This window comes from Cynocephalus volans, chromosome 8 (genome assembly GCF_027409185.1).
Source record: "Cynocephalus volans isolate mCynVol1 chromosome 8, mCynVol1.pri, whole genome shotgun sequence".
Taxonomy (NCBI): domain Eukaryota; kingdom Metazoa; phylum Chordata; class Mammalia; order Dermoptera; family Cynocephalidae; genus Cynocephalus; species Cynocephalus volans.
In genome coordinates this window covers 112,735,547-112,746,270 of record NC_084467.1, presented here as the reverse complement: position 1 = coordinate 112,746,270, position 10,724 = coordinate 112,735,547, and the positions used below count along the sequence as shown (strand labels likewise).

General features: G+C 60.7%; 1 protein-coding gene across 1 annotated transcript; it reads right to left on the bottom strand.

Moving 5' to 3' along the window:
* Positions 1-429: 429 nt before the first annotated feature.
* Positions 430-8,601, bottom strand: EFNA3 (ephrin A3). Its single transcript, XM_063103764.1, is given in 6 exon segments — positions 430-1,176; positions 1,396-1,473; positions 1,660-1,725; positions 2,156-2,469; positions 8,473-8,495; positions 8,497-8,601. Coding segments are annotated over 6 exon segments (717 nt in total). The 3' UTR covers positions 430-1,045.
* Positions 8,602-10,724: the final 2,123 nt, after the last annotated feature.

The window sequence follows — 10,724 nt, the reverse complement described above, 5'->3', positions numbered from 1 at the left end:
CAGAATAATAGAAGGGTGATGGCCCCTTGAAATCACACATACTCAGTTATTTTTATCTCCAGTTTATTTTTTTAGACTAAGAGCAGAGTATGAAAGTCACAGCCAAAGCACTTGAAAAAGGCCCAGGAGAATGGGTGGGGACCACATAGGGTAGGCAGGGCAAGGTCCTGGGAGTTGGTTCCTGGCTCAGGGCTGGAAGGGAGGGGGCGTTATTGTCTCACGGTCTCCAAAAGTGTCTGTGCGTTGCATAGGTCCTGTCTTCACAGAAGACAAAAGAGGGGCCAGGGGGTCCCCCGGGTGGGGGGGGCCTAGCCTGGTGGAGAAGGGGTCTGAAGCTGGAAGGGGAAGTCAAAGGTCAGGGGGTTAAAGAGGGAGAGGGACTCTGTCTGTACATTATATATAGAGATATAGAGTCTGTACATGCCTGCCTGGCACCCCAATGCCCACCCCTTTCCACCCTTGTCCACTGCCCGCCCCACCAGGGGTTTCTACTTGTAAACTTGGATTCAATCCAAACCACAGTCCTGGGAGTAGGAGTGGGAGTGGGGGAGGAGGACGTGCTTATTGCTGTAAACAGGGGAAGGGGGCGGCGGGCGGTGCCACCCCTCGCCCATCTAGTCCCCTCCCCATGTTCTGCCCCTGGAGGACAGTGATGGGGGTGCCTCCCATGCTTCGATTTGCTCTCTCTGGGGCATATTTGTCTCTCTAGGGGAACAAAGGAGGAGGACACCAGGGGTCAAGAAAAGGTACCAGGGGGCAGGGAGTCCTGAGCACTGCCCTTTAATGGCCCCCAGTTTGGTACCAAACATTACCAGAGCCACAAGGCTACCTGGGATCCAAGGCTGTCTCTGTGCCTGGTCCACTATAGTGCCCTACCGGGGGGGAGGAGGCAGAGGGGACAAGCACAGATGTATGGTGCTGACCCCACTTCCAGCCATGGGAAGAGGGGTCTAGGCCCCGGCTAGGTTTCCCTTGCAGAGAGGCCAAAGGCTCCCCACTCCTTCGCGGCCCCGCCCCGACTCTCCCGACAAGCGAGGGGGCAGAGCTAGGAGGCCAAGAGTGTCATGAGGAAGAAGGCGATGCCCACGGCCAGGGGCAGGTGTTCCCGCTTGGGGCTGGTCCCGCTGATGCTCTTCTCAAGCTTGGGCACCTGGGGGTTCGCTCCCTCAAAGTCTTCTGTGGATAGATGAATAGACAGACTGGTGAGGGCTGGGCTACGCGCCGGGGTAGGGGCACGCGGCAGCGGCAGCGGCAGCAGCAGTGGAGCCAGGGATGTGATCACCCACGGGGGCAGGAAGGATCGGTGCCCCCAGGGTAAGGCATGCGAGATGAGCAGGCAGAGGGAGGGGGCTGCGGTTCCAGCAGTGGCCACCAGAGGGCGCTGCGCAGACTCACCCAGCACGTTGATCTTCACATTGGGGCCCATGGTGAACTGGGGGAGAGTGGGGACCGGCTTCTCCCCGGTGTGCGATGCTGCGGGGTGGGGTGCGGGTGGGGAGAGAGGAGGGGAGAGTCAGGGCCAGGATCCCCTCCCTCTGCTATAGCTGGGGAGCAAGCCCCCCTCGCCTGTGCCCTCCGCACCCATCCCCAGGAAGCTGGGAGAGCCTCAAAGCAGGGGAGCCGAGGATAAGGGCACGGCTGGGAGCCAATTTTACTCACTTGAGGCGCAGCAGACGAATACCTTCATTCTCAGACACTTCCAGTGCAGGTTGTGGGTGGGCGTGGCTGGGGAGGAGACTGGGCCTGAGTCGCTTTCGATCAATTTGTGCCCTGCGCCCTCACTCAGAAACTGTCCTCACCCCTTCCAAATTGTCCCTCCCTTGGGCAGTTTCCTTCAGTAGATCCCCTACCCTTTGGACATTTGTGTCTGTGGCTCCGCTCTCAGCCCTAGAAGCCCCTTTGATCCCGACCCCGGAATGTCCCTCAGAATCAGTGACTCTGCGGCCCAAATTTGGGACTGTCTCCAAACTCCTCTCTTAGCCTCACAACCCCGCCTGAGCTGAAACCCAGTCCCCACGCCTCATCCCGGGGTATCGCTGTTAGCCAGAGACCCCGCCACAGCCGCATCGGCCCGCCCCCGGACCCGCGGGACTCCACCCCCTGGCTGTCACTCAGACACTAACTTCTAGTCCCTGCCCTCCCAGGCGTCACTCACAGATGTAGTAGTACTCGTGGCCGGCGTGGAACTCGTAGCCCAGCGAGAAGGCGCTGTAGCGCTGGAACTTCTCCGAGAACTTGATGGGGCTGTGGGGGGCGTGCGGCCGGTTGCATTCCCAGCGCTTGAAGCCCTGGCTGGCGTTGCAAGTGCGGTAGCCGCTCCGGCTCACCATATACAGCACGTACTGCTCCGCCCCGCCCCCGGGCCCCGGCCCCGCCCCGGGGCCCACCCCCGAACTGTTGTAGTGCGGGCAGTAAATATCCAGATAGTCGTTCACGTTCACCTGCACCGTGTAGCCCTCTCGCCGCAGGCTGTGGGAAAAGGAAGCGGATCAGAGAGAAGAAACCCCAAAGCCAACGCGCTTTCCACCTCACCGCCCCGCAGACCTTCCCCAGGGTCCGCGGAGCCTTCCGACTTTCCCTCCGAGTTTCCTCTCTTCTCAGCCCCTGTCTGTCCCCAGGGCCCTAGTGCCGCCGGTCCCCGCGCTAATCTTCCGTGCTCTCTGCTTCTTGATATGTCCTTCCCCTGGCGGCCACCAGAGGGTAGCAAAGGCGCAGGGTAGCCCGGCCTGCCTCCAAAGGAAAGGAGGATAGGGAGAGGGGCGGAGGGAAGAAGGGAACATACGCTTCGGTTGCCACGGAAACGGCGCAGGCCCCAGCGACTCCAAGACCCAGGCCCGGATTTCCTCCGTCCATCCCCCATAATTCTCCAGCCGGGAGGAAGGATAGAGGGGATGGAAGCGAAGGTAAAAGTGGGAGGGATCCCTTCCGAGGGACACGCACCCTCCATCGCTTCTCCCGGCATGCTTCCCTGCTGCTGCCGGTCCACCGCCTAGGCCAGTCCGACAGGACCTGCCCTCACATTCGCATGTACGGCGGCTTCATGCATCTACATGCATAAGTTCTATGGCACACACACAAATATGTCCACCGCCCACTCAGAGGCGGCATACACACAGGAAAGCTAGGTTGTATGTGTGGTGGACCGCATACCAGTATCGGTTGACCCCAGCAATCTCAGGCTCTCTCCCTGCCCTCCCACACTACAGTATCGCTCGCCTCTGTACCTTGAGTCCTGCTGACCTCCACCCCGAGGCTATAGACAATTAGGTCCCCAATAACCTGACACAACAGATCAGAGAGCTAAGGGACTCAACACCAAGGCTCCACGTGGCATCATGCCAACCAGCCAGAACCTGTCTCATTATGCACCTCCCTCCTCAACCCAGGCATCACTGCCCCCCTTAATGATGCTAGGAGGAGTAGTGGATACAGTGCCCAGACAAGATGGCTCTGCCTATTACTTCCCTCATCTCTCTTTGGGACAGGGAAACGGATGCTGGGTCCCTTGCTGAATCCCCACCTGCCTTGCTAGTCACCATCAGGGTGTTGGTCTTAACAACCTCGATGGTGGTCCTGAGTGGTGTGGGGATTGGAGAAACCACTGAATGGAGACAGAAACTCAGAGAAGTGGGCACGGGTTTTCCCTAATGTCCTTAGGGTAAGAATGTACACATCTTGGCAGGGAGAGGGGAGTATGGTGTGTCAGGGGAGGCATGGGGTACTTGGCAAAATATCAATCTACTGGGGTCCCCAGTCCCTGGGAACTCCCTGAGGGGACTGGCTCCCCAAGTCACCAGGCACCACCCAGTTCCACAAATAGTAATTAGATACATTAGGGAAACGAACTTGGAGGCCTCTGTATGGGGTGGGGCCTAGAGGGTCCCTCCCTACCTTACCCTACCTCCTTGGCTTGGCCTGTGCTCCCTCCCCCCAAGGCCCCCTTCCCATCCTGGCAGTAAGGCAAATAGGTGAGAGCTGATGTTTGGGCACCCCAGTAAGAATGGGCATGGCCTCCTTGAATCATCAGGAACGCCACCAGCCCCACTTGGTTCCCATGGGAGTGATGGGTCACTCAGGCCCCTCCCTGGCCCTGGCACTCAGGTGGGCAGGAGTCTCGGCCTGGGGCGCTGGGAGCAGGAAAACGGGTTAGACCAGGCCTGGCTCCCAGACACCACCCCAAGCTTACCAGTCCATCCCCAATCCTATAGTCTCCTGCTCCTACCCTCAGGCTTTGGGGAGGGGGCCGCACATGGTTGGGTGCCAGGCCTGGAGCAGCTGCACAACCACACTGGGGCCTCTGTCCTGGAGCCTCACCCACGTTTCCAGTCCCACTTTGAAAGTAGCCCCTCCCTGGTGCACCGCCCAGTCCCCCTACAACACAACCCATTCAAGCAGGGAGCAAGCCAACTCCAGAGGTATTCCTACAGGTACCTCAGTTTCCTCAGGGGGGTGCCATTGGCCTTATAAAAAGTTGCTGGCCTATCACAAGTGAAGAGAAGCCACCTCTTACCTGTCCCTGTGCTGGGTGGCAAGAACAGTCCCTGAAATACTCCCCACAGCTGGGCCTGTGGGAGAAAGACCTGCTGGTGGGATGGTTGTGCCCAGTTGGTATCTGGTGGACAGGGGGCAGAAAGGCTGGGTGCCAGGAATCCCTAGCCACAACTCCTGGGTGACCCGAGGTTCCTGCTTGGCTTGGGCAATTTAATTGAATCTGTCATCTCCTTCATCCTGGCGGTGAAGGGGGAAGGGCCGCTACGCCCCAGAGAAACGCGCGTCCAGGGCCGCATCCCCCCCACGGGGGTGGTGGACGGGCGCGGGCTGGGATCTGGGGACCAGATTGTGCCCTGCCCCTTCAAACTGCTCTCTATTCTTCCCCCACTTCAGCCCCTACTAGCCTCCCACCTCTCTGGCAGAGAGGCGAGTGTTGACACACCCCATCTAGAGGGGGTGTCCCCTCACCCCGTTATTTCGGTATCTCCCGGCTGGCACTGCCCCGAGGCGCTTCCCGACCCTTCTCTCACTCCTTCAATGCCCCGCCTGCCCTCACCTGGCCCCACTCAGCCCTGAGTGTCCGCGGAGGGGGAGGGGTGGGCTGCGGGGGAGCGGGGAAGGAGCAAACCTCTCCCCCCGGGGCAATTACGGGCAGGTAAACACGGTGTCTAACAAGACCAGGGAGTAGGGAAAGGATCCCAAGGGGCCCTGAACTTGTTAAATCCCTGCCCCCGGCCTCAGACGCGGGGGTGCACCGTTGAGGGAATGGAGGGAGGAATGTAAAAAGACCGGACCCGGGTTCTTCTTCCTTTGAGCGCGCGCCCCCGAGGCCGCGCGCCGCCCGCTCCAGCAGGCGAGGCCGGACCACGTGTGCGCGGCGTGGGGTCCGCGCGCCCAGGCTTGGGAAATGGGGGGCGGTGGTGGCGGGAACGCTCGCGGGCGGTGTGTGCACGCTGACACCCCCGCGTCCCTCAGGCGCCCGTCTGTGTGTTGCCATCCTGGGTCTGGGCCCGGGGCTCCCCCGGCCCAGTCGAACGGGGAGAATCGGCGCGCCCGACGCCCCCGCCCCTCCTCCCTGCGACAGCGGCGGCGGCGGCGGCGGCGAAGGTTTATTGATCTGCAGCGGCGGAGAGGAGCGAGAGACCCGCCGAAAGCGAGACACACAGAGACTGAGGGAGAGGGAGAGACACACCGAGCGAGAGGGGAGATGAACAGAGACCGGATTCACAGAGAGGGGAAAGGGAGGGAGACACACGAGAGAGAGGAAGCCAGAAGCCGAGAGGGGAAGGGAAGAGAACGGGAACGGAGAGACTTGGAGAAGCGAGAGGCGCAGAGGCCTACAGGGAGTGGAGACAGAGACAGAGAGACGCAAAGGGGAGAGTCAGGGACACAGAACGGTGCAGGGCAGAGACGGCGACTGGGAGAAAACAGAGAGAAAGACAATCAGGGACGTAGTAGAGCCTCAATAAATATTTGTTCAATGAATGTATGAATGAAAGAGAGATCAGCAACAGAAACATTTCAGAGATAAAGAGGATGACAGCTAGAGAAAGACGTTCCTGTGGCTTCTTGATCCAGGGGCCAGTATCAACACCCGTGCTTAGTTCTGCAAAGAAATGAAGCACAGGCAGGAGGCATATATTTGGCCATCATCCGACCCGCCTCCAAATTCAATTCCGGGTCCAGGGGACCCCTCGACCTCACACTCTCATGCTTCCCTCCAATTTAGTTCCCCATCTCTAGTTTCTGGGCCAGGTTGGGAACAGATCTCGCCTATCCCGAGGGACTAAACGGAGGGGCTGAGCGGGGGCGGGGGAACACAGGACTAGGTCGTGGCTGCTGTGCAGGGCACTGCCCCCAGGTCTGTCAAAGGAGGCCGTCGCACGTGTCCCAGCAGCACCCTCCCATGTGACCCCAGGAGGCGGGGTCGCAAGACCCTCCCCACATGACCCCAAAGGGCAGAGACCCTCCGCACGTGACGGGTGGTGGGAGCCAGGAGCCTAGCTCACGTGACTGGGGGGGAGGGGGCGCGGGAGCCTGTGGCTCGGCCCAGCCCCGCCCCCAGCTCCCCGGCCCTCTCCACTCCCGGCTCCGGAGCACGTCGCTCTCACGATTTATGGGGCCGCGGCTGCCGCAGTGAGGGAGCCGGGGAGCCCGGGCGCAGCGGCAACAAAGGCCGGGGAAGAGAGGCGGGGGCGGTGGAGGCCTCCTGGTCCGGTGCGCGCCCCCTCCTACCTCTGCGGGTCCAGGCCCGCATGGGAGTGGAGAGGACAGAAAGGAGGCTCCCGGAACCCGGGCTTCCCCACCCCCTCCCGGAGCTTTTCACCTGCGCCCAGGTGTATGCGGGGGAGGAGAACCTGATCAACACCACCCCAAGGCTATTCCCGTATACCCCGCTCTGGCTTCCCCTAAGAAAGCTGGAGTGCCCCAAGGGTAGCGGGAAATCCAGGGCCCCTCACCTGCGAGCTCCCCACTCCCCGACAGACTCTAGCGGGGCGGGAGCAGACGCGTGAGTCCGGGGGGAGGGAGACAAGCTAGATAGAGCAGGGGAATCAACCCCCAGCGCCCTCCGGAGTTCTCGGAGTCCCGCTCGGGGTGGGGGGAGGGGCCGCATCCCCACCCCCGAGGTTTCCATGGGAAGCGAGAGGGGGGCGTCATTGGCTCATCCCCACCCCCAGTCTGACACTCCGGGCGCGAGGAGAGAGAGGGGGAGGCGCAGAGCCCCAAACAACAAAGAGCGGAGCGGCGAGCGGCAGCCCCTCCCCCGGGAGGTTGGGGGTCGCGGCCGCCCGACCCTCCTGCTTCCCTCCCCTGGGGTCTCGCCATTTGCTTCCTAGTCACCGCCCGGGGTGGGGAGCCACAGACAGTGTTGCTGCCACCGCCCGGGCAGGTGTGACAGTGACCCCCGCGTCCCCAGGGGATCCCCCCTACCAACACACAGACACACATTGAGGCCGGGCTGATACACACGGAGGCTCGGCGGGGAGGAGAAGACAAGGGCAGCGAGGACTGAGGCGAATGAGGACCCATCCCCGCAGCCGGCACCCAGCCGCGGGGCCACACACCCGGGAAACCACACGGCCGCCCTGACACCCGCCCAGACCGCGGCGGCGCCAACAGCCACCCCAGCCCAGACGCGGCCCGCCACGAGGACACCGACCGCAGCCCCTTCCCCGACCCCGCCGCCTGCTTCCACCCCCAGACGATCGCCGACGCAGACACACAAATCACACACTCAGACACACACGCACACTGACAGCCGCGCACGCCTGCTCACACTTGGAGCCATACGTCGTCCCCAGCCCGGGCGAGTGTGTGCGTGTGTGACACGCCGACATCTCCCTGCCTCCTTCCCTCTTGCCGGTACCCCACGATCCCATCCTAACCAAACAGCACTCCCAGGGTCCCCCAACTCAGCAACCCAGGCCCAGCTCACCCCAGCCGGGTTTATCCACACAACCAGAGCAACACACTCGTCTTCGTTCTGGAGAGGTTCTCTGTTGGACTCCTTGCCTCAGCTCTGGACCCCACTTTTAAAAGCAGGAATCCTAGAAAGGACCCGTTGAAACCCTGATTGCTGAAAACAGGTCATCTCTGGGCTCCCAAACGAGGCGGCCTATCCCCAACACATCGGTACCTCCAAACCCCAGCCCGGCCGAAGGGAAATGAGGATGGGGGGGACTATGGGAAAGGGGCACACTTTTCCATCGGCGGGTGTGGAGAGAAGCCAAGATGCGGTGGGGGGTCCCCAGCAGTCTCCGCACGGCCGAGCGCTCCTTACCATACCGCAACAGCTGCTCTCAGGACACCCCCCGAGTTTCACAGACGCCCACAGAGTGCGTCCTTCTCTCCCGCGCCTCCCAGCCCCCCAGCTCTGGTCTCCCAGGACTCCCACCCCAGGTTCCCCCAGGACTTCCCGTGCCCACCAGCTCCCTCTCTCACTGACGTGGGACGCGCGGGCTCCCAGGGCCCCCGACTCACTGCTGGTTGGAGCTGTTCCAGTAATACCGCATGCCGGTTTCCCAGCGCCCCCCCGGGCCCCTGGGCCAGCAGCGGCAGCAGCGGCACGGGCACAAGCAGCAGCAGCAGCAGCAGCGGAGCCGCCGCCATCCCCCGGAGCCGCCGCCGCCGCCGCCCCCCGACTGAGCCCCGCGCTCCCGGCTTCTCGGCTTCCCAGCTCCCTGCTGCCCGCCGCCGCCGGCCCCCCAATCTTAGTCCACGCCCCCAGCACTTCCCTCCGCCCTCCTGGGCGCGCCCCCGAAGCCCCGCCCCTGGCGCGCTCACCGCCAGGCCCCCGCCCCGCTCGGGCCGGGAGCGCGCGGCGCGTGGAAGTGGGGAGCGTGCTGCCCCCTCGGGAACAACCGCTGCGCGCCTCTCCCCTCTCTCTCTCTCTCTCATCTCTCTCTCTCTCTCTCTCTCTCTCCTCTCTCTCTCTCTCTCTCTCTCTCTCTCTCTCTCTCTCTCTCTCTCCTCTCTCTCTCTCTCTCTCTCTCTCTCTCTCTCCTCTCTCTCTCTCTCTCTCTCTCTCTCTCTCTCTCTCTCTCTCTCTCTCTCTCCTCTCTCTCTCTCTCTCTCTCTCTCTCTCTCTCCTCTCTCTCTCTCTCTCTCTCCTCTCTCTCTCCTCTCTCTCTCTCTCTCTCTCTCTCTCTCTCTCTCTCTCTCTCTCTCTCTCTCTCTCTCTCTCTCTCTCTCTCTCTCTCTCTCTCTCTCTCTCTCTCTCTCTCTCTCTCTCTCTCTCTCTCTCTCTCTCTCTCTCTCTCTCTCTCCTCTCTCTCTCTCTCTCTCTCTCTCTCTCTCGTCTACAGCTGGTCCTGGGCCTTTTGCTCCCCAGGCTGGAAGTGCGGGAGCCCAAGACAGGGATCCCATCTCAATTGAGCCCATTCATCTCTGGGTTGGGGTGAAGGAGACTCAAGAAGAAGCGGGGGTCCAGGATCTCTTAATATGTAGGACTAGATCCCCTTCCTTTATGAACAATTCGGCTCTCTGCTCCCTCCATGACCCCTCTTTCCTTGTGCATGAGGAGTCAGGTGGGCACAGAAGGGCGGTGGAGAAGCCCTCAGCTGGTGTCAAGAACCTGACAGCTGGTGACCTGAAGTCCCCAGCTGAGTGTGAAGCTTGTTTTTCTTGGACGTGCAGTAGAGAAGCTCAACCTCCAAGAATGTCAATACCGGGTGCTGGTAGGGCCTTTGGCAGTCCAGGGCCCAAGGCACAGGAGGGACTAAGGAGAGAGTTGGCTAGAGCAAAGCAGGCTTTCCTGGAACACCTACAAAGGACACTCAACCACACTCAGGCAGGGCCCCCTCCCAATGCAGCCAGTGGTGTCCCCAGGCATTCTCACTCCTACTCTCACAGACGCTGACCCTGAGGGCAGAGGGCAGAGCACCTATCATTTCAGCTCTCACTACAGTCATTGTCCTCACAGTGACACCCAAGCACACACACATGCACACACATTCAGGAAAAAGGGACAGGTACCCAGAGGCAGAGAACACAGAAACCCAGGCACTTGACACACAGACATGCAGACACACAGATACCCCTCGCAGACACACACAGGTAAAGGTACTATTAGACAACTAGAGATGTGTAGAAACACAGGCACGTAGACACACAGAAACATAGAAGCACACACTCACAATAATTCACAAACCCACATGCATCCTCTGACACATACACATACAGTTCTGTGCTCTCCTCTTCTCTCTTATTTTCCTAGGAAGTAAAAATTCAGGGAAAGTGTCCAGAATCCAGACCTGGGATTGTCCACCCCTTAACTCTTCTTTTTTGGAGAGGCCCAGACTAAGAGTGACTGGGCAAGGACCGGCCTATGGCTCACTTGGGAGAGTGTGGTGCTGATAACATCGAGGCCATGGGTTCGGATCCCTATACAGGGATGGCCGGTGAGCTCACTTGGGAGAGCCTGGTGCTGGCAACACCAAGTCAAGGGTTAAGATCCCTCTTACCGGTCATCTTTAAAAAAATAAAAATAAAAATAAGAGTGACTGGGCAGAACCAGGCCTGACTGGGTTCTCAGAACCCAAGCCAACCACATGTTCCCAAAGAGACAGGCATGATGCCATTTTGCTTCGGTACTTTGGCAGACAGGGCATACAGGCACCCTTCATCTGCTTATCCTTGACAGGCAAGGTCCTGACCACAGTCTGCCTCAGGTGCTGGTCTGGGGGAGGAGCAGTGCCTTCCAGAATAGGTTCTGTGCCTAGCTACTGCCAGAC